Source organism: Silurus meridionalis, chromosome 10 (assembly GCF_014805685.1).
Source record: "Silurus meridionalis isolate SWU-2019-XX chromosome 10, ASM1480568v1, whole genome shotgun sequence".
Taxonomy (NCBI): domain Eukaryota; kingdom Metazoa; phylum Chordata; class Actinopteri; order Siluriformes; family Siluridae; genus Silurus; species Silurus meridionalis.
Window position 1 is genome coordinate 13,485,640 of NC_060893.1, and position 23,581 is coordinate 13,509,220.

The 23,581-nt window shown below is 38.8% G+C and overlaps 2 protein-coding genes across 8 annotated transcripts in view; one reads left to right on the forward strand and one right to left on the reverse strand.

Moving 5' to 3' along the window:
- The window catches only part of LOC124392386 (intraflagellar transport associated protein), a 32,958-nt gene extending 11,592 nt beyond the window's left edge, over positions 1 to 21,366 (reverse strand). For 2 of the 7 annotated variants that reach the window (XM_046859363.1, XM_046859360.1), the window contains exons 1-6: positions 21,267 to 21,366; positions 18,157 to 18,284; positions 17,944 to 18,041; positions 13,988 to 14,030; positions 9,054 to 9,193; positions 8,651 to 8,799 (exon numbers count right to left, since the gene is read on the reverse strand). In XM_046859363.1, coding sequence (XP_046715319.1) covers positions 8,651 to 8,799; positions 9,054 to 9,193; positions 13,988 to 14,030; positions 17,944 to 18,041; positions 18,157 to 18,274 — 548 coding nt within the window. In that variant the 5' untranslated portion in view covers positions 18,275 to 18,284; positions 21,267 to 21,366. Of the gene's footprint in view, positions 1 to 1,021; positions 1,357 to 8,115; positions 8,800 to 9,053; positions 9,194 to 13,987; positions 14,031 to 17,943; positions 18,042 to 18,156; positions 18,285 to 21,266 lie in introns of those variants that run through there. The other 5 variants (XM_046859359.1, XM_046859365.1, XM_046859366.1 and 2 more) reach the window with 5 other exon arrangements.
- rag2 (recombination activating gene 2) lies at positions 20,505 to 23,296 on the forward strand. The gene is made up of 2 exons (XM_046859358.1): positions 20,505 to 20,849; positions 21,541 to 23,296. The coding sequence occupies exon 2, from the start codon at positions 21,555 to 21,557 to the stop codon at positions 23,148 to 23,150; it is 1,596 nt and encodes a 531-aa protein (XP_046715314.1). The 5' UTR covers positions 20,505 to 20,849; positions 21,541 to 21,554; the 3' UTR covers positions 23,151 to 23,296.
- The last annotated feature ends 285 nt before the right edge of the window (positions 23,297 to 23,581 follow it).

A 23,581-nucleotide genomic window follows, 5' to 3' on the forward strand; every position in this document is an offset into this window, starting at 1 on the left:
AAGTAATATGGATTTTCACTTTTCTGTGCAACGTGTCATTTCACGATCTAAACTAAAACTAAACAAAATTTCTTTCCTTTCTTTATAAATGTGGTAAAATGATTTACCTGAAACCTGGTCATGTACAAGGTCATAAGCTGTCACGGCTGTCTAGACCAATGTAATGTTAATATGATAAATTTTTTGCTGAGCATGTGCTAGTCAGCAAGTGGCTTAGAAAATATATTAATAGGTATCTTTTCTTAGAACGGTCATAACAATGACATTTTTCACATCTTATGTAATCACTTTTTGTTTGGAAAATGTATTCTAAACATTGTTAGGTTCCCTGGTGGTCTAGTGGTTAGGATGCGGCGCTCTCACCGCTGCGGCCCGGGTTCGAACCCCTGGTCAGGAAACCAACCCCAGCCACTGTCAGTGCCGGTCCCAAGCCCGGATAAATTGGGCAGGGTTGCGTTAGGAAGGGCATCTAGCGTAAAAACATGTGCCAAATCAAACATGCGGATGATCCGCTGTGGCGACCCCTAACGGGAGAAGCCGAAAGAAAGTTATTCTAAACATTGTTGGTTGTGCATGGTATACGCATGTTCTAACAACAATATCCTGATACCATATTCACCTTATCATTAACTGCCTCAAAATACTATACATTCTAGTGCTTTAACGATACACAGTGACATGTTGCTGATTCACTGTTCTGTACAGTTTCTAAATCTTGAAGCTGAATATCTTTGTATTAAAAATTCCAATTAATATTATCTTTAACTCTCCACGAAATACCTTATTCTTAATGTTTGACTCTTAACCCTTTAACACTATGACAACTTAGTAATTCTATTTTAGTATTAAGACGTCCTTTACCCATGAACTTGACCCTCTATAGCAGATACATGAGGCCATAATACAAGTGAGAGAATAATGTCTACATCTCTGCAGTTAATAGGACTGGATGATGAGATAATATCTGTGATAACACAATCGGTGTTAATCCATTAAGGGAACAAATATGGATATAGAGAGGTATTATTTTAGATTTTATTTTTAAATAGGGGTATTATACTCAAACATCAGACATTTTCCTTTTTTTGCAAAGGGGAAATTTTTTAGAGTGGCCTAGCTTTTCCTCCTTTATAATTGTGAATTATAAATGTGATTGGCGTTGCCTTCCAATAAATTAACAAAGGCAGCAGGCAGTTTAAATAAATTCCTTCCTAAGTGATTGCATATGAGAAAGATAATAAATGTGTGAGGGAACAAGGATGAGAGCAGGACAGATAAAAATAGAAAAGCGGTGCAGCATCTAGGGTGTAATATCCCATCTCGCTCCCCGGGATAGGTTCTGGATCCGCCATGACCCTGACAAAAAAAGAAGCGCATATCGGAGAAGGATGAATGACTGAATAAACATTAAGGAGCCGTGCTTAAAGTCATGTTCTAAGCAATAGCTAGTAAGAAATACATGCCATGATGACAAGGTATTTTCACATGAATATTGAAGGTTGTATCACCAACATGCTAAAGTTGTACGTATGTTTATTAGCATCTGTTATTAGCTGTATGTTAACTAGATCAAAAATGAACATTACAGCCAACATTAGAACAATTCCTGATACAATACATTATTTTTCTTCTTACTGCATATGCCATCAGACATTACAAGTGTATGACATGGTTGTGTCAGTATCATGAGGAAGGGTTCAGTTAAAGAAATGGTAAAAATCACGTAGGTCACATCTTAGCATTACAAGCACACTAGCTTTTAGCTAAGCAACCCTAGCTAGTATACTAAAATATAATGTAATGCCTGGGATTTCTGCACTCTCTGATATTCTCTTTATGTATTATACGTTACATGAGTCGAGGCTTCTTATTTTGTTAGGTACAAATGTACTTATCCCTAAAACTTCCAAATTCCTGAAATTTCAATACAGTATTTCAGGGAAACTTAGAAAAATTGCTCACTTCCTTTCATTTGATGAGGCAACCAACATCAGACATGTACTAATAACAGAGATTTGCAAGGAAATTGATTTATAATGAATCAAATGAAAATGTAAAAAAAAAAAAAAAAAAAAACTGACATAAATGGTGGGTGCTGTCAAATTTTCTGGGTAGCTGATGCAAGCATGAAGCATATCGCCAGTGCACACAAACATCTCACTACACTATTACCGAAAGAAAGGGGCAAACACTTTCCATATTACGGGTTCTTTTGCTTAGTCCTTTTAAATTCCTTAAAGATCTATGGCTGACTTTACACCAAAAGCTTTTTTAATTATTTTTTTTTTTTTTACTGTCAAAGAGTACTTTAAGTAGAACATTTGAGAGGCTTAAAGGCTCTAACCAAGCTCTTCTTTTAAAAGATTAAACACTTTACATGGAGCTTTGTCTTTAAACCTAAAACCATTGTAAAATAGTTCAAATGATGCCTCCTGGATCCTGAATAATTAACCATGATAATTAAACGAAAAAACGAAATGAAACTTCGTAAAACAGGTTTTGACCTTTTTGTGGACTGCTGAATCCAAAATAAAACCAAGTTTTTCTCTCCGTGACAGTCTAGGGTTTTTTTTTTTTTGTACATGATCATTATTTCAATGTCTGGGTTTTAGAGAAGAGGATGCGTTTCTACTAGACATGAAAACGTTTTTCAGAAGAGTTTGACAAAGACAGAGCTGCAATATTGCAGGTCCTGGTATTTAGATATATGCAGCATGACTGATTCTCTGACTTGATCCATTTGATCAATCAAAAAAAATTTTTTTATAAATAAATAAATACACTTCATCCAGAACTGTCTGTATGCTCTCTGTGCCTGTTTCTGTTTGCTTGTTACTGTATGTCCTTCTATCTTTCACCCTCTCTCCTTCCTTTCTTCCTCTCTCTCTCAGTGGAAGCAGCAGTACCACTATAGACCTCAGCTTTGGCAATGTGAAGACAAGCCCTTAGGAGAATAAAGGGGTATTTGCATAAACAAGAGATCAACAGCCCTCTCTTTCTCTTTCTCTCTCTCTCTCTCTCTCTCTCTCTCTCTCTCTCTCCCTCGGTACCTTCCTCTTTCTCTGCAGCATGAGGCTTTATTATCACACACTTTTATTGCGGCATCATTTTGTCTTGTAAATCAATGAAACCTCTGTGTCGTCCACAGGGATGCAAACGTGTGCAAAGTAAGGAGTTATAATCAAATAAGGCAGAGACACTGTTAAGTCTTGTTTTCCACAACACAGAGAGCATGTGCATGTAAATATATCCACCACGAGTCCATTAATCCATGCTCCCTTCTGAAATCCTTCAAGGGCTAAGGAATAAAGATCCATTACTGGAATAACACCGTACAGAGCTGGTTACACAACACAGACACACACACACACACACACACACACACACACACACACACACAAAACGGGAAGGTTAATTCACATCTCATGCACAGTCCTCAGCCCTCTTGGCTAAACAGCTCACAACCTTGGATTAAGCCTGCTTTGTTTATACCGTCGCTCATCAGAGTATTTGTTCGCAGCTGTTAACCAGCTAAAGTTTGAAAGTCATAACTTCGGAACAGCATTCTGACATTCTATGCCAGAACATTCAAAATGGAGCCTTTTCAAAATGCTACAATCCGGTATTGTTCGCACATGTGTTCGCATCAGCGTCATTCATTATTAGTGACTCCATTCAGTTCTGTATATAAAAAAAAAAGTACAAAAATACCAAGCGGAAGACAACTTTATGATCAAATTTTCTTTGTGTACAAAATTGCCACTGTAAGTGATATTTTCTGTGAATTTCCAGCAAAATCGTTCCTATTGAGGGAACTTCCTGGCACAGATGTCTAGTGTTATATGTGTGTTTTTCTAAACATGTAGTGAATAATGAAGGATTTTCTCGATGGTAAGGCTACCCAAGGAACTAATTCTTATTTAAGGGCATTTTTTAAAAAGCTAACCACCTGCCAATCAACTAGATACAAGTGCTACTTTTGTGGTCAATCAGACCCATCATGTTTGAGCTATTTAAGTAACTATTTAAGTAACTAAGCAGAAAAATAAAGCACTTACAGACAGACAAAAGCTGGTGGACCCCTGACCATAAAATGTATATGTGCTTTTCACATTACACATTTTTTGAACATCCCAGTTCCCATTTGCTGCTATAAAAACCTCTTCTCTACTGGGAATGTTCAACTCAATTTCAGTGTATGGTTGTGGAGATTTGTGCTCGTTCAGCCACAAGGCTGTTAGTGCAGTCAGGTAATATTATAGGATGGAGGCCTGAGGTGCAGTCAGTGTTCCAATTCATCCCACAGGTGTTTAAACAGGGGGTTGAGGCCAGAGATCTATAGCAGGTGTCTATAGCAAGATCTTCCACTCCAACCGATGTAAACCTTTATCTTGCTAAAGCTGGCTTTGTGCACAGGGGCACTGTCATCCTGGAACAGGTTTTGGTCTGTTTGTAGAGACCCAAGTAAAATGAAAATGTAATGACACCATTCTTGAAGAAATCCTATATACTTGTGTGCCTCCAACTTAATGAAAAAACAATTCTTCCCCCGAGAAGTACCATATATGGCTGGCAAAGTCAGGTGTCCCAATACTTTTGTCCTTACAGTGTGCAAGGTACAGCAGATAAAAGCACTTAGTTCATGAACAAAGCCAGAGATCCGACCACCAATGCAACAGTGCCCCCCTCAGGAAACAAAAAAAAAACACCCTGTTAAATATAATGCAACTCTTCCTGAGACATAACAGATGACACAAACGCCATGAATAATCATTAGGCAAGAGAACCATACGGCAGATTGCACCTCGAAAGTGAATACAGATGCAGGTGAACTAAAAAAGTATTTAAATTGCTTATCAGCGAACATTCACGTTTAAAAATCCTCCCAGACATGCTCACAAAAATGAAACTGCTGCCTGAGGATCCATCAAGCATGATGAGAATGGAGATCTGAAACTATCAGAATACATATGGGAGCTATTTAAATATGCCTTGTCATCAGCAGTGTAAGTGGCCCAAATTAATAGATGCTTCATTTGTAGTACATTTCCCAGCTCTATCGTCTTTATCTGCAGGGAAATACAGTTAGTATTGCACCTGAACATGGGCATACACATGGGCACACCTGTTTCTGAATGCAGAGAAAAAAAGAAAAAGTAAAAAAAAAAAAGGGGGTCACACCTATTAACTCTATATCTCACTCTGGAATTGCTGTGTAATTTCAGGTACAATGAATCTATAAAGTCAGAAAATGCATGAGAACCATTGAGGACTTGAGAACTCTAGTAGAAGTAAATCGTTGTAGAATTATTTTTTACTGAAAATTTGACACGTTTTATGTTTTTTTTAGAAAGATCTTTCAAGGCTCACAACCAGGGAAACATGTCTCTCATACATAGTGTTTAAATACAGGGAAAGAAGGGTTGCCCTGGTTATCTCGCTCTACATCTCTTTCTAAGGAGTCGCTCTAACTGAAAGGCTGTGGTTATGGAACACCTGGGCTAACAGAAGAACAGTGAGGTTGCCCACATGGCAAACAGCAACTACCTCCACCTGCTGGGACACCCCTAGTACACACAAGAAATGTCAAATGTAAATGTGCACACACACACACACACACACACACACACACACACACACACACACACACACACACACACACACACACACACACACACACACACACACACACACACACACAACAGCTTGCTCGTTACATTAAAGTAAATCCCTCATTTTTAATCTTTCCATTTAAAAGAAAGTTTTATAAGAAAACTCAATTTTCTAGGCATTACTTTTAGGTCCCTATTTATATGTAAGCAAAATTTGTAACATTGATCAGGTTTTTACCTGCAAGAATAAACTATAATCAAGCCCTTACTCCTTGTAGTGCACTTACACACCACTCAATGCCTCCACTGCCGCCCACCCACACCCTTACTCCCACTCACTGGTCGTCTCACTGTCAGCTCACAGACATTCATGGACAAGCTCTTCACATGTTTCTGTCACTTTTGGGCAGCCGGCAATATTTCACAGGGCACTGTTACCACTTTACTACCACTAAAGTCCCAGACCAATCTCTGCAATATATTGATCATAGATATAATCCACACTGCATATTTTTTTTTTCGTACTGTTGCGTCATCTGCATTGTACTTCACACAGCTACATATCAGTTCCTTAATATATTCTACATATTTTGTATACATGTGGTATTTGAAGATAATCTCTTTCCCTGAGTTTCTTCATCTTCTTCCCCTTTATCTTATGTATGCATTTTGTATTGCAAAACTAAGTTTCACAAGTTGAGCATTTGAGCCTCACATTTTGTACACATGACAAATAAACTTGTAAAGTGAACTTGAAAATGGACTGCTTTGTACAAAAGTTCAGATTTTCTTCAAAACGTTTAAAAAAAAAAAAACAAAAAAAAAAGGTGTGTTCAAACGAGACGGATTTGATCTAAAAATGAATCAAAAGGTTTTCAACAAACTTATGCGGTCCATGCCAGCTCGAGTGCTGACTGCAAAGAAAGAAATAACAAACACTAGGAAACAAAAATTTCATGTAAATACTATAAAGATTCAACTTTTTACCCAAGTGGTGGTCAATAATAGAATTTGTAAGGAAAATTGACAAATTAGAAATGAATGAAAAATTGAAGCGTTTTCGATCACATCTCAAAAGGTGTTCTACTGAATTTAGATGTGGTGACTGGGAAGGCCAGTGAAGTACACTGAACTCATAACTCATTATCATTATGCAATGGTATTTTATTATGCTCGATGTGGATGCACACGATCAGCATAATCAGATACGCCGTGATGCAATTTCTGACCCCGCCGCCTGCGAGGCAAGGCAGAAAGCAGACCACGCAATCATTTTCTGGTCTTCATCTGTCCGGATTGGGTGAGTCTATGCCCACTGTAGCCTCGGGTTCCTGTTCTTGCTTGATAACAGTCGAAGCCAATGCATTGTTCTGCTAGTGAAGTCCATCTGCCTCAAGGTTCAAGATGTGTCAACTTTACGCCTTCTTATTCATGCATTTATACATGGAAACTCAATTATTATCAGTCTATCATTTAGCAGCAGTGCAATGCAGAAATTCATGAAGAAACAGGTCAGTGCATCAATTTATTTTCACATCGAACAATGTGATCGTGTGACTGAGAATGCCAGCAGATCAGCGACCACTAAGATCACGTTATTTGTAATGAAATGGCTGGCCAATGACCCAGCACTCTTCATCCTTCACTGTGGAGTTGTTTATAATCTCCTCTGTTAGAGATGCAATCAGTTTGGAAAAACCAAGAGTGGCTGGTCATTTTGTCAAGCGCATTTCTGCGATCAGAATGAACGATTTCTCTGGAGAGACTAATTCTTTGTTTAGCGGCAGTGAACAAAGAATTATGAGCAATGAATTAAGAGAATGTTGGAAATCTATAGAATGAATGTCCTGTTTTGACAACAGCTACTACATCATATTGAATATCAACTGCTTTCACCTCATACTGTATAGCCTTAAAAGCAGTTGGTGTACAGTACACTGATGAGCAAAGACTTTTGGTCACCATGTTATTCTTACAAATTGGTCATTTAAAATTAAGGGATGATAGCAGTTTTCTGCACAAGCATAATATTGCATAGTTTTAGTGAATCATCTCTGCTATTTTTCTACTAACATGACTGATTTCAAACTGTGTAAAAAAAAAAAAAAAAGTGTCTGTGTGCTGAAAAGGTCTTGTTCCTTTCCGGCATGTTCCAACACTTCCACCCACCAATTAAATGCGAGATGAAGGCAAAGGGCATTCAAAATGCACTGCCACAGACAGAGCAGGCAACTGAAATATTCACACAATCTTCTTAATGTTTTCGAGAAGTAAATGAACAATCCTAGTTCAGCTACCGTACTTTAATTCCTGACACCTCTCAAACACTCTAAAAGGTTAAAAGGAGGGGGAAAAAAAAGAAAAGCCACGTATGTAAGGCTGGATAAATTACAGAACACAGCAGGAAATAACATAAGCTACTCAATAACAGACATTTTTATAATTTCTTTAAAATGTCACAAAAAGCAAAACCAGGAATAAAAGGGCACCTTTGAGTACTGACTGAAATACATGGCTTTTAATCTGGTTTTCAAATGCTTACAAAGGGGAAACAGGAGGAAAAATATAAGCGTTTTGTTCCAGTGAATAAAGCACAGTATGAGGCATCCTGTAACGGCATGTACTTAATTGCTCTCCCAAGAGTGTACTCTGTGGGTCGCCCAAAGAAGCAGCTACAGTTTCCAGCATACAGAAATGTGACGTTGCCGTGATACTCTGGTTGTTTGCAGTGCCCTGGGCCTTTCATGCACAGATGGGTTTTTGTTGAAAATGTGCTAATACACGCGATTAGTGCAGCAACACGTGAAACCGCCATTGCGTCCATTAATGGGCTGAATGGTTGTTGGTGAAGGTCTTTTTTAAAAAGGGCATCCAGGAAAGTCTGGGCACAGTTTAGTGTGTTCAAAAACACGGCAGAGCATGTTCTCCTTTAATATGCATGGTACCTATCTCAACACCGGGCACATTTTCAATCATTTGCTTGGCGGCTATAGAGCTGTTACATCCGATCCAAACTCTGTCCAAGTGTGGGCACTTACAGGTCATGATGATCCACCGGTGCTGGATTTGACAGGATACTTGTGAGACAGTGCGACATTGTCATAATCAAAGGTGTCATCCAGACTGAAAGGCACAGCGTCCTCGCTTTCGCTCTGGGGAGAGTAAATGATGTTGTAGCTCGGCATATCTGAACATGAAACACAAGCTTTGCTCCAATTTCGCTGCATGTTTATGCAATTAACCAAATTACATTGCTTGAACCCAGTTCAAGCTGTTTGAATCAATTTAGTTTAATTGCCATTTCACTTCAGTGCTATTTACTATCTGATGATTATTGGATTGATCTAAAATGTGTGTGTAACTCTTACAAAAGTTAGCAACTCTAAAGGAACACGTGAATTTAGAGAGTGGAGAGTCAAGAGTGATAAATTGTGTGTATACCTGGCTCTCTGTATTGCTTGGTGGAGTGTGTGTCCAATGGTCCATATCAGTAGAAGAAAGCTCAAGCTGTGTGCGGTGACAATAAGCAGGAGTGTAGGCAGGCAAATCTTCCTCAACCTCTCCAGGAAGCACATGTACATCTAACAGGAAAAAGATAACACGAATAACCCGCATGTCCATAGGCATGCGTCTTTTTAGGAAAAGTTGAAAAAGACTACAATTAGCATTAGTTTGAACAGTTCCAGATGAAGAGTATCTCAGTTAAAGAAGCCATGTGGATAAAAATGAAGAAATGTAACAATTAGTCAATAAACATATGATAAAGGTGTTAGTTTAGGATTCTGGCAGATTCTCTGCTGTAGGTTATCTGATAATTTATCTGACATACTTTGTGCAAATGATTTAGCTGAAGCTCAGTGTACTGTAGACTGGCTATACTTAGCTACAGTGAGGTTATACTGAGTGATAGGCATCATAAAGTGAAGACTTCCACAGATTTCTTTATTTTAATCCTAGTCTGATTAGCAATCAAGTACGTCTTGCCATAAAAATATCAACGCCACAACTTCCACAACTTCCACTGACTGTATAAAACAGTAGAAAGGTCTTTACTTTAAGGACTTTAGTAATTACTACTAATCAAACTCTGGTGCTCATGGTTTTTCTCTCTTTTCAGGCTTTCGTTTTTGTTTATGTTTTATTATCACACTCTTGATATCACCCAAAAGAAGGATGGGTTCCCCTTTAATGTCTGATTCCTCTCAAGGTTTCCTCCTCATACCATCTAAGGGAGTTTTTCCTTGCCACAGTCACAGTGTAAATACACAATTTACTTACAGTTGTGTTCAAAATTATTCAACCCCCAATGCTGTAAATGGTTTTAGGGAATTTAGTGTACATTTGTAATTGTATTCAGAATGAAATCCTACAAGGACTTCTTAAAGAACCATATGCAACTAAAATGACATCAATTAGTTTCGTAATACAGTAGTAAATGTTTCTTTTGTGAATTCTTCATTGACATAATTATTCAACCCCTTAAAGACTACCACTCTGAAGAACAGAGGTTCAATGAAGTGTTTTCAATCAGGTATTGAAAACACCTGTGGATATCAGGGAGCAGCAATAAAGCCTAATAAGCACCAATTAGGCAGCTTTAAAATGACTGTGCTACTCAGCTCCTTCTAGACATTTACTGGTGTGGTTACAAACATGGTGAGGTCAAGAGAATGGTCCAGGAAGACAAGAGAACAGGTGATTACTCTTCACAGGAAGGGCAATGGCTATAAGAAGATTGCAAAGATGTTAAACATACCAAGAGACACCATAGGAAGCATCATTCGCAAATTCAAGGCAAAGGGCACTGTTGAAACGCTACCTGGTCGTGGCAGAAAGAAGATGCTGACTTGACTTCTGTGCGCTACCTGAAGCGTAGAGTGGAGAAAAGTCCCGTGTGACTGCTGAGGAACTGAGAAAAGATTTGTCAGATGTGGGTACTGAAGTTTCTGCTCAGACAATACGGCGCACCCTGCGTAATGAAGGCCTCCATGCCAGAACTCCCAGGCGCACCTTGCTGTCCCCAAAGAATAAGAAGAGTCGACTGCAGTATGCCAAAAGTCATGTGGACAAACCACAGAAGTTTTGGGATAGTGTTCTGTGGACTGATGAAACAAAATTAGAACTGTTTGGGCCCATGGATCAACGCTATGTTTGGAGGAGGAAGAACAAGGCCTATGAAGAAAAGAACACCTTGCCTACTGTGAAGCATGGCGGGGGGTCAATCATGCTTTGGGGCTGTTTTGCTTCTGCAGGTACTGGGAAGCTTCAGCGTGTGCAAGGTACCATGAATTATCTTCAGTACCAGGAGATATTGGATGACAATGTGATGCAGTCCGTCACAAACCTGAGGCTTGGAAGACGTTGGACCTTTCAACAGGACAATGATCCCAAGCATACCTCCAAGTCCACTAAAGCATGGTTGCAGATTAAAGGCTGGAACATTTTGAAGTGGCCATCGCAGTCACCAGACTTAAATCCGATTGAGAACCTCTGGTGGGACTTAAAGAAAGCAGTTGCAGTGCGCAAGCCTAAGAATGTGACTGAACTGGAGGCTTTTGCCCATGATGAATGGGCGAAGATACCCGTAGATCGCTGCAAGACACTTGTGTCAAGCTATGCTTCACGTTTAAAAGCTGTTATAACTGTAAAAGGATGTTGTACTAAGTACTAAGATTGAATGTCACTTGGGGGGTTGAATAAAACTGATAATGATGTGAGCTCAGAAAAGACATTTGTGGTTATTTCATTATAAATGTTATGTTATATTTGTCTGACCTACACGTGCCTCTTCGATTTAATTGTAAGCAGGATGACTGAATGATCATAATCAATGTCAAACCGACCAAAACAATCAATTTCAGTGGGGGTTGAATAATTTTGAACACAACTGTATATTGGATTTTTAGTTCTATTATTCTTACATTCTGTAAAGTTGTTCGAAGATAATGTCTATTGTGAAAAGCGCTGTAGAAATAAACTTGAACACCAACAAATATTTACAAAAAAAATGGATTGGAAGAGCTTGCTGTATCAGAGTCATAACAGATGCACCCCATCATTTTTTTAGTCTACCAGTTCAACTTATCTAATTCATAGACATAAACCTGTAATTAATAGACGATTATGAAATAGCAACTGCTGCAGCCATTTACTAACTGACTTCATCAAAGGAAACAACTGAAGGTTTCCGAATGGCCAAGTCAATCACTAGATTTCACTGAGCATGGAGCTCTCCTCCTAAATAGGAGACTGAAGGAAGAAAACCTCCAAAGCAAACAGCAACTTGGAAAAGCATTGCAAGCGACGAATGCAACAGTTTGGTGACATCAGTGGGTTGCCAGGTTAATGCAGTTATTGTAAGGGAAATGCAAACAAATAATTACTGTTATTTATTGAATAATGGTCTATCTATTCCAGTACTTTTGTTCCTCCATACCAATTGACCTAACTTAACACATCTTAATGTAAATGTTAAGAAATGAAAGCTTTTCAAGCATGACGTTTTAAGGCATGCATACGAGCATGTGGGAGCCATACAATTTACTGAGTACCATTTTGAGTTGCTGCAAAATTTTAGCAAAATGGTCTAGCAATTTCTTTCGCTTTTCGGGGTGTCTTTGAATTCAGCCCTCTGTAGGTTGATCATTTTCATTTCCATCAAACCATAAGGCATCTTTTTGTTCCTAACACATTACCCAGTCCATATCAGTATAGATATCCGGCATGATTATTTTTCCCATTGAATATTATATATATATATATATATATATATATATATATATATATATATATATAATATTAAATGAACACTTTGTAAACACAAATTTCACCCCGACACATCATGCACAAGTCACCATCATCTTGTTGCACTCCCTTTTAGCACATCTATATATATATGTGTGTGTGTGTGTGTATATACAGTATGTGTGGACTGCTGTGTGAAAACGCTTGACAGAAGTGTAAGCAATGCAGCTCTTAATGAAAGCGTAATTAAAGCTAATTACTCATCCAGTGAATGTCATATTTTGCTGAGAGAGAAGCAAGCATCTGTGTGAGTGAGAGAGAGAGAGAGAGAGAGAGAGAGAGAGAGAGAGAGAGAGAGAGAGAGAGAGAGACCCTTGGGTACCTAAACATCAGTTTTATCCACACTGCCCTTTTCTGGGCTGCTTGTATTGATGATGCCTTTGCTTCTGTGATGCTGCATATTAACAACCACAATAAAGCACCAGAGTAGGAATCTTCATTTTACTAATGAATCAGAAAAGCTGCTGTTAGGTCGTATCGTAAGTCCTCATTTCCGCATAAACAGCTGGAGGAAACAAATGTAGCGTATGCACTCCTGTGAGTATTGCTACAGTTGCCCCAAAAGCTTGTCAGGGCACCTATTTCCCAAACCTGGTTTAGAATCTGTATGCCAGCCATGCGTCACTGAACCCTGCCATAAGGATAATTACAGAGTGTTCCGTGTCAGGCTAAGCTCTGCATTCACTCTCTCTCTCTCCCTCATATTTTACATATCACAGTAGCTACATAATTACTCACACTAATTAGTGCGGAGTTCAGACAAATTCTTTATGACATTCACTGTCTTTGACTGACATCCAAAATGCCACACTGTGTGGTTCTCACACAGATTGATATCATCTTTTAATATTCACTGACTCTTATCTGTATCTTTTCCCATAACGTCCTAGAGAAACCTAAAACAGTGTGCACTGAGCATCATCCTCACTATGAGCTTGCTCTTTACATGCATGGTTTCTATGGAGTTTCTGTGGCCCAGCTTTCTTTAATTAGAGATCATTAGCACTAAAGTAGAGGCTCATGGAGATGAATAGCAGGGCTGATGCATGTTGTCTCTCATTATAGACCTGCATGGTGAGCATACTAAAGTATGCCAGTAAAGCTGCTACCCACTTCCCTAAAAACAGGCCAGTCGCTCGTTATATGCAGGGACTGAATATGCATAATAAATAGTAATATATTGAAATTGGATAGCTGGAGGTCCTAATAACAAAAAAAAAGTATGAGTCTCAAAAAAAACATTAAATTTAAGGTAAAACGTATCAATGTTTTTTTTTTTAATGTGCACATTAATGCGTATGCAATTACACTATAGTGCCTATGCAATTATTGCAATGCTAAGCAGTATATCTGTAAATATACAAATCACATTTCTTGACTAAAAATAAATGATACAAGAGCATATTCGAATTAAAACTCGTGTTTTTCTCTAGACAACCTAATGATATCCCGCCCTAAGTAAAACATCAAGATGTACACATTTGTTGCATCTGAATAAATACTCTTTAATACAAAATATTGTGATGTATCGCAAACAACTTATGATTGTGATAAAAAAAATAACAATTTACCTTCCGTGTTATGTAATCCTTCAGTCGCTAGCTCTGCCTCTGTCTGGTGAAAGGAAGACAACGTTTTTAAAACATTTATTTCGTTACACATTCTTAACTGTTCTTAACTTGGAAATGAAAACATTGCTAATTGTCCAGTTTGTTTCTAATGAAATAGCATGCTATCAGTATGTACTAATATATCTGTTCCTTCCAAGCACAAAAGTGCTGCACCTTTTGCTGGTCTTCTCTAACCTACTGTTGCTTAATTTCATGTAGTTGATCTGCTGTGAGATTTCTGCTATGACCTTTTGTGTGAGTGAAAATAGTTAAACGGTCGCAACTTTTGCATTGCTAACCAAGATCAGTCTAAGGCTGAAATCTGTGGAAGCTTAAATATGCTGTACAGGACTTGCAGCCAGACCAACTGTAAGAACTACAGTGTTACATAAAATAAAGCAATATAAAAGAGTATTCAACATATCATACAGAGCTTCTTGTTGAGCATGTTTCTCTAAGGGCACGGGGGCTTTTTTCCTTAGTTTCCACAAGTTCGTGGTCTGCTAAATGCCACAAATGTAAATGTAAATGTTTAGTGTCCACCTCACACTTTGAGAATTTTTTTTTATTATTATTTAACTTGAAAACATAATGTATTCAAGTTTAGCAAAGTGTCACTGTGGCTACTCAATCAATTTAATTTGTGCCAATTTTATTGATTACTCAATTTAATCAAAAAATTTTAAAAAAGTGTATTGCATTAATTTGATGTATTTTATTTTATTTTTATACATTTTATATATTCTTTAACTGGCCTTCTATTCAAAATGGTTTTAAAAATGTAAACTGTCCAAATGTTAATAATAATAAACTGCATTAATAAAAAACAACAAGCAATTTTACGTTGTGCATTTCTTCCCCTTAACCGCACCGAACTTAAACCGAACCGTAACTTAAAAACCGAAGTACGTACAGAACCGTGGATTTTGTGCACAGTAACACTCCGAATTGAGGGTGTAAGTGTTTTGTGTACAGGCTAGCTTACCATTAAAAATCCTACTGGATTTGGAAAGTCATATCTGCTTTAATCACTTACGAATAGATCAAGTCAGCTGTGCGTGAAAATGATTAGATAAGAACAACTTTTTTATTAAAATCATATCCTGTTTTGTAGGAGTGGAAAGTGTGTTAGAGGAGATAAGAACGATTTGCAGTTTAAGAAGGCACTGCCAAATATTTAACATTTAGTGATGAAAATGCATGCAGACAGATACCATATCATCTAAATGCTGCATTTTGAAAAGCTTTTGATTCATTCAATCTGACAAGAAAAAAAAACACCAATAGAAACACAACAAAGAAGCTATTGACAGTTGACTCAGCAGCATTGCACGATTCAAATATCGCATTACACCTTTACATGCAGCCATCTGTGATCCAAATCTCAGTAAATGTGACTTGAGCTAAACATCCACATGCAACCAATGGCGTTTCTTTACTCTATTTGTGTGTTTAAATAGCTCAACAGCACTGCAGCACTGGGATTGTTGGTCTCATTAAACATGTTTATTTTTTCTTGGTTCTAACAGCTAAATATGGCCTCCTCTGCACTGACTTGTCTAGCACTGTAAGTACCGGAGGGTAATGACATCAATTGATGTCCTGCTAACCAGAACCCTGAAGAGATCAATATACAACACACCAAGGGGTCTTAAGTACCTTTCAGACACATGGCAAACCACACACACATCAGGGGGAAGTCATTAATTGCCTTGTGATCCATTTGCTCGAAAGTGTTGGAGTGCGTTTGCGCAAGTATGCATGAAGACAGAGTGGGCAGGAAAAAATGAGACTTTGGAGATGATTTGACTGACAGTCTGCCAGTGTAGTCCTGCAGTCCTTACTGTTCTCTCCGGGTTTTGCTCTTGCTTTTTCTTTGCTCCTTTGTCCATTCAGCTATCAATTTATTAAACTCCAAATCAGATCCAAAGTCCTCCTACTGCAAATGTCCAATTGTATTGTCCCGCATGACCTCCCGGGTACTTTCTAGTCACTCACTTCAAATTTGTTACAGAGTTACCATTATTCCTGAGGTTCTCTCAGGACACTGCTGTCATGGTGCTGATATTCAGCTTACAAGGACAAACTTGACCTTCTGGCAGGCAGACAACGGACTCTCCTTAAATGTTCAGGAAAACCAATTCGTTTGTTGTTGACTTTCACAGAAAGCAGACAGACTATTCTCTGCTTTTGCAGGTCTGCCACTGAGAGGACTGCCAACTTCAAGTATCAGATTTATATCTCAAAGCACCTCACCTTGTCCATATACACTACTCCCTAGAAAGATTCAATAAACTAATCTGTCTTCCTGAACCTTCCACCGCTTCTACAGCTACAGTAGAAATTGTCCTTAGTATGGCAGTAAAAGACACACAGTGTCAATGCTGGAATATCAGAAGGTTCTTCACATGGTATCAGCTCAGCAAGACAGTTTTCCTAACCACAAATCCTCCTCCACTCTACATAACCAACAAGCCATTTGCACTGTTCAATATTTAATAGGTACCATGAATAGTTACACCTCATAGCTCCAGGGTTCCTGGTTCAGTTCTCAGCTCAGGTTACTGTCTGTGTACTGCGTGCCTTTTGCGCATTCCCCCGGTTTATATGATGAAGGTTAATGAATAAATAAATAAATAAATAAATAAATAAATAATGTTTAACTTCAAAGTGATTCATACTACTGTCTGTCTATTGCTTGTCACCATTCTGTTTTGTGTGATGGTGTTTAATTACTGTCTATTACCCTTCTAACTCTGTACACTGAGGTACTTCAACTTTAGTTCTGTTCTACACACAGTGGGATCAGTGAACCCACAAGAGTCACTCTGCAGCCAATAACTTCATTTAAATGCATGTCCAACCATTAGATGCTTACAAATGAATAAACGTGGATTTGATTACTTTAAACCAGTGTGTATGCAGTCTGGTTTAAGTCTGTTACAGACTGAGACTAGCTAAGCAATACTGCACCCATTACATGCACAAAGTTATTCGTGTTCTCTGGGAAGGTAAACAATTTGCTTTCATATCAGTCTTGCACAATGCTTTTTCATCTAACCTCATGACTTACCATATTTTTAGCTACATCCTAAGTGAACATCTGATGAGGCTGACCTGAATTCTCCACTCTGATTAGTCAGAGGGTGCTTATTCATTTTCTAAAGGAACAAGGCTCTGACAATAGCTGATTATTGCAGGTTCTATTAATGCACTTGTTCGAGTAGGGTACTGTTTTTATAAAAAAGAATATATCTGCAGACTCTCAACATCATTTTTATCATGTCATTCTTGTAATTCTGCGGCATGTTCTGTGTCTCTTTCGTATTTAGAATTTTTGTACATAATCTCCACAGTGCTTTATGACATGTTACAAAGAGGCTGGTGCTGCTATGACATTAGTGCTCACAAAACTAAAATGCTTCACAGATGTCCAACAACATTAAATGTAACTATAAATGGGTAAAAAGTGACATTCTTTAAAAAGAGAAAAAAAGAAAAGCTAAATAACTTCAGTATATTGTGGAATGTACCATGTTTTCCAGACTATAAGCCGCTACTTTTTTCCCACGCTTTGACCTGCCGCTCTCTCGGACTGGCAACAGGAAATGCTAATCATTCGTCACGCTGAAAACAACCGCACTTCACCTGTGTTCTGAGCTGCACGGCATCGGAAGAAAAGCTTCCACCGATGGTGATTTTTAAACACACGACGATGACAAAAAATAAACTCTTGAGAGAAATAGTTGTGAAAGGAAGGAGGAAGACAGTGAACTATGACTTTCTTGGTACCGTAAATTACGGTACTCAACTACAGGCTGGTAGCTGGTCTGACAACATTGTTTACTGTTTTTAAATGAATGTAATTGTTTATTAGGAAAGTGTCCTGATTTCTGCATGCTGTTTTCACGTTTCACCTTTCTGTCCATGTTCACACCGTCTCTGTTGTTCAACTTTACAAGACAGGTTTTATTTTCTTCTTCAGGGACCATCGGACAATCAGCAGTCACCTTCTCTACAACAGAGAACAAAAACAGATAAAAGAAAACTACTAAATCATCAGTGCAAAATGTCTTTTTGTGTAGCGTATGTTTGTTGTTTTCCTACAGACGGTATCTGTAATGACAAACCTGTGCTCAGGTGCGTGAAAGTGGACAGGAACTGCTCGTAGGACTGCTCCGGTAAGTTGCAGAACAGCTCAAGAGCTTCCATCATGGACTGAGGAATGACACCTGGATCATCAGGCATCTCACCAAACCTACAAGCACATCAGACAGAGAGGGGAAATTACAACACCAATGAGAACGCAATCCTTAAAAATCCTTATCTTTAAAACCGCATGCAATAAACCAACCCAGATGCAATTTATATGAAGGGAGACAGATGTGAGTGCAGAGATAATAAAGAAGTGAGACAGATGATCAGAGTTACACTGAGCTACTTGTTGGGTCACTTAATCACATAATAATACACATTATAGCCACATTAGCCCTGATTAAGGTGAACTTATTATTTCGAAGTTCAGTTCAATTACAATTAGCACAAAGAAGTGATGATTACAGTGACGTTAAAGTGTAATGAATGACCACGCAAAATGATCACCGGAACATCTGAGCTGTCACCCTGTCGTTTATCAAACTCGTCCTTTCAGTGGAGACTAGTGTACCCTTCCAAGGGACAGAAACAGGTGGCACACTACATTCTAATTAACTTGTGCTATCAATTAATAAATACAATTCAGCAGCATGGCCTCGGGCCTGCGCCGTCCTGTTCTACATCCCACTCGCTGAGAGTTCGTCACCTTCAGGGTTAGCGTGTGCCATCCGGCTTTGAGGACAGATGAAGGAAGGTCCACACTACACAGCAAGACTGGGTTATGATGGTATATGAATATTAAACTCATTTCAAATCCATTGCCACAGCTGATTAGGAAGCCAGAGGCATCATGTTTTTCAAAGCCTCGCGCTGAGGAGTCAATTAAGCCACTCTTTTTCTTTGCCCTGCGAGTCAGCAGCAGCTTCGAGACGCAGGTGCTCAAGTGTTTGTGTTTTTTGAGCACTAACGCTTTTCCAGGCACTAGTGGTTACAGCACTTTGTTTTGCACATGATCATTCCCGAAAACGCACGCACGCACGCACAGCCCCTAAACACAAAAACATTATGCTAATTAACTCAAAACAGCTGTTTCTCAATCTCTCTTTATCGTGCCATCATTTAAAGCTCTCACCACTTTTCTGCTTGTTCAGGAATGAAAAGTGTGCAATTCTGCATTTATTCAATATTAAAACTGTACAGTCAGTAGTAGGCTTTTGTCACACTATAGCTTTAAATATATTACTTTTTTTGTGAATCCTATTTTTTTTTTTTATTTGCACCATTTTTGAAATCTTTTTCACTAGCATGCCTAATAAGCATGTTAACTGTATACTTGTTTTATTAAGTCATATAGATCAGTAAGTATCAGTGAGTCTCCAATTCTTTGGCAACCTCGGACCAGTTTTGTCTTGAAAACATTGTTTGTTTGGCTTGATTGTGGTTTGTTTAAAATGGAATCAGCTCAGAAGAAAAGTTTTTCTGTCGTAAATAATCCAAAGGTTTGAGTAGACATCCTTGCTGGTTAAATCTATAGCATTTATACCACAGTTGACAAGTTTTGAAAAGATTTCACTCATCATAGTTAGCCTGCTGGCTCAACAAAAGATAAACACAGAGGTGTCCATGTTTCTTCCCCATTTTGCAGCCTGGATGCACACAAGTCAAAAGTGGAATCATTCTCTGAATGCAGAATATTGGAGAATTGAAAACGCCTTCACAACCGTCAATCATTACAGACGCAACCGTCAACTGTCTCATCTGCCCAAGACATCTCTTTGTGGATTCCAGCGTACTATTATGTTAAAATGAATAGCTGCTACACAAAACGCAAAAAAGGTTGCCAGATCTCAACCCTCACCTTCCTTTTTTCGTGGAAATTCCTTCTACACAGATTGAATACTCCACCCTTGCTAGTATTTTACCTTTTAAAACGTACAGAAAATAAGTGATAAAGTGTAATATACTGCCCTAAGTTGTGTACTTTTATTATCCATAATTATAGGTCTATTTCATCATACAGTCACTCTGATAAACTGCACCAGCACTTTTCTATTGTTACACAATTTTATACTTGCATGTCATACTGGTTTTTGGGGTTTTTGCCATAAAACACTCAGACACTCCTTCTGCATGCTTATTAGCCTTTATATTGTTATATTGCATGTTATATTTATCATCGTGCTGCTCTAACACTGTGCTTTCCCCATGAGGGATCTATAATAGTTGTTTTTTTGCTAAACGGAATCATTTATTAAATAAGCACTCTTTTCCCAGTCTCACACCAGATCAAATCTGATTTGATGTGTGTGAACATTTCAATCACAGGCTTTAGTGTAGATTATCCTGAAACTCACGGAAGATACACTCATGGGCTAACCGTGAAATAAGTTTCCGTCTCCACAGCTACAGTATATTTGCACTCTTGCATTTCTATGGGTGTAACTGGGTTTTCAAGCTTGTTTTCATTTAAACGTGCTCCTGATGTGATGATGTTTTGCGCAGCCACCTGCAGGAGCTGACAGTCACAGGCGGTTGACCTCAATATTAAACTGTGATCAGAATCAGTCAGGCTTCACACGCTGCACAGCTCTTCATCACTCAAAACTAACAATTAGGCAAATAGATACACTGCATACTTTACGAACTACTGCTACAGGCATATTGTGGAGATTTCATTTCCATTTGTCTCATTTCTTTCTCCCAAAGATCTTGAGGATTACAGTCAGAGGTAAGAACACGTGACCTGTAGTGAACTCCAGCCTCAGCGCATAGATTCTAATGTATTATTGGACGTTTGTAGGAAAATGTGACTAATAGCTTACATTTAGACACAATACTTGGAATACAACGAGCTATTTGGATAATATATATTTTATCAATGCTATTAAAGTTAGACAAAAGGCTAGTTAGACCAGCGTCGCCGGTAGACTGTATTTACTCCAACAAAAACAGGAGGCTTTCTTGTCGGTTTGTTATGTAGCTACGCTCGCTAACATGCTAACTCCACTCTGTTATCAATTAAACCTTCGATTCTACATCAGTGTTAAATGTTTGTTTTTTTCTTTTATTATTTCAAAATTGCTAGATACATAAATAAACGGATTCGCGCAACACTAAGCGCTTCGCAGCTGAGAGAACAACCTACCAACAGCCACACGTTCCTCAGCAACCGCGTTTCACAATGCATTCTGGGTAGTGATGCGTCTAACTGCAGCGTCGAGTAAAAAAGTAGTAGAAAGCACTACAACATTTGAGGGGCGGGGGGTGCATCCGATTTTAGTGTCCCGGAAAACAGGTTAAAACAAAGGTTCCTATATATTTTAACGAATTGTTTATTTGATTTTAATTGTTTTTTATTCCAACACTTTTAACATATTAACTAATGCTTTGTACATTTCAATTCTAATTCAATCCTACAGCTTTTGGAGGAAAAATGTCCTTGCAGCACTTGACTGCCATAAACTGTGCAAGTCTTCTGCAGCCTGGCTGCTCCATACTGCATCTAGAAGGCGATGCTTATCTTTTTGGTCAGAAAGGATGGCCCAAACGTTCCTGCCCCACAGGCATGTTTGGTATACACATCAAACGCGGGGAAATCAAGTTGCGTGCCATCTCATTCTCCAACAATTCTTGCTACCTCCCACCTCTGCGTTACCCAGCAGTTGTTCACGTAGAGCCTTACAATGAAAAGCCTGAGTGCTACCTTATTCATGGAGGCCGAACACCCAACAATGAGCTATCCTCGAGCCTGTATGTACTTAGTGTTGACAATCGTGGATGTAATCGTAAGGTCACATTGAGATGCCAGGAGAAAGAGTTGGTCGGCGAGCTTCCGGAGGCGCGGTATGGCCACACCCTTAGTGTTGTCCACAGCAGAGGAAAAACTGCCTGTGTTCTTTTTGGTGGCAGATCCTACATGCCTGCTGCTGAGAGAACCACAGAGACCTGGAACTGCATGGTGGACTGTCCACCGCAGATTTATCTCATTGATCTCGAGTATGGCTGCTGTTCATCACACACCCTCCCAGAGCTCACTGATGGCCAGTCATTTCACCTGGCACTGGCACGAGAGGATTGTGTCTATTTCTTGGGTGGACACATTGCCTCTACTGACTGCCGACCACCTCGCCTGTTTCGGCTGCGTGTAGAGCTTCTTTTAGGAAGTCCATTACTCTCTTGTGAGATCCTTAATGATGGACTCTCCATCACAAGTGCCATTGCAACTCCCATAGGCGTTGCTCATGAATACATTATTCTTGGTGGTTACCAGTCAGATTCCCAGAAGAGAATGCTGTGCACCTACATAGGACTAGATGATGTCGGGATACGCATAGAGCCTAGAGAGACTCCTGAGTGGAGCAATGAAATCAGCCAAAGCCGCACCTGGTTTGGCGGAACTCTAGAAAAGGGGAGCGCATTAGTTGTTATACCGTCAGGGACAAATCCCACACCTGCAGATGCTTATTACTTTTACCAGTTAAGCTTGCAGCAGGAAGGAAATGGAGAGGATCCAACCCAGACATGCAGCCAAGAGTCCACTGATTTTGAGGATTCTGCGCCTCTAGAAGATTCAGAAGAACTGTACTTTGGGCGTGAACCCCATGAGATGGAATACAGCAGTGATGGAGAGGGAGACACCTACAATGAGGAAGATGAAGAGGATGAATCTCAGACCAGTTACTGGATTAAGTGCTGCCTTACATGTCAGGTAGACATCAACACCTGGGAGCCCTTCTATTCCACTGAGCTCACCAGACCAGCCATGATCTTCTGTTCCAGAGGTGAAGGTGGACACTGGGTCCATGCTCAGTGTATGGAGCTCTCAGAGAGCCTACTACTACGTCTTTCTCAAGATAACAGCAAGTATTTTTGTCTAGATCATGGAGGCCTTGCCAGGCAGGAAATTACTCCCCCACGCAAGATAAATCCTCTGAAAAGAGTCCCAATGAAGACAATGCACCGCAAAGCCCCCATAACCCTGAAAATGTCTCCTGTTAAGAAAAGCTTCTTCAGAAGGCTGTTTGACTGAACTGTTGATACTTAATTGGTTATATGAAAGCTATGCTAGATGCTTAATACGTTTTCTTTAAAACTTTATCTACTTTGGTAATGTATAAGAATAAAGATTTGTTTGGAGCATATTATTATGATACACCATTTTTAAAAGTTTAAATGTATTTCATAAATGTATTTCATTTCAAATGTAAACATTTGTTTCTTAAGTTGTTTGTAATAAAAAAAAAGATCATGTTGAATGTTTTGTAGTCTGGTCAAGTTTAAGATAGGAGAATTATATCTCAAAGTGCTTTTTTTTTTTACATCTTAAGGACCATTAGGAATTTAATGAGTATAAATTGTGGACAAAATTGTTTTATTTTATTACAAACAAAAGGTAGAATTATTTAAACCCTAAATAGATTTTATGTAACAATATCCAGCATTTAGAAGCAGTAAAATATT

Excerpts from the sequence above, each read along its gene's own strand:
- rag2 (XM_046859358.1), top strand. The coding sequence starts at position 21,555 with ATGTCCTTGCAGCACTTGACTGCCATAAACTGTGCAAGTCTTCTGCAG.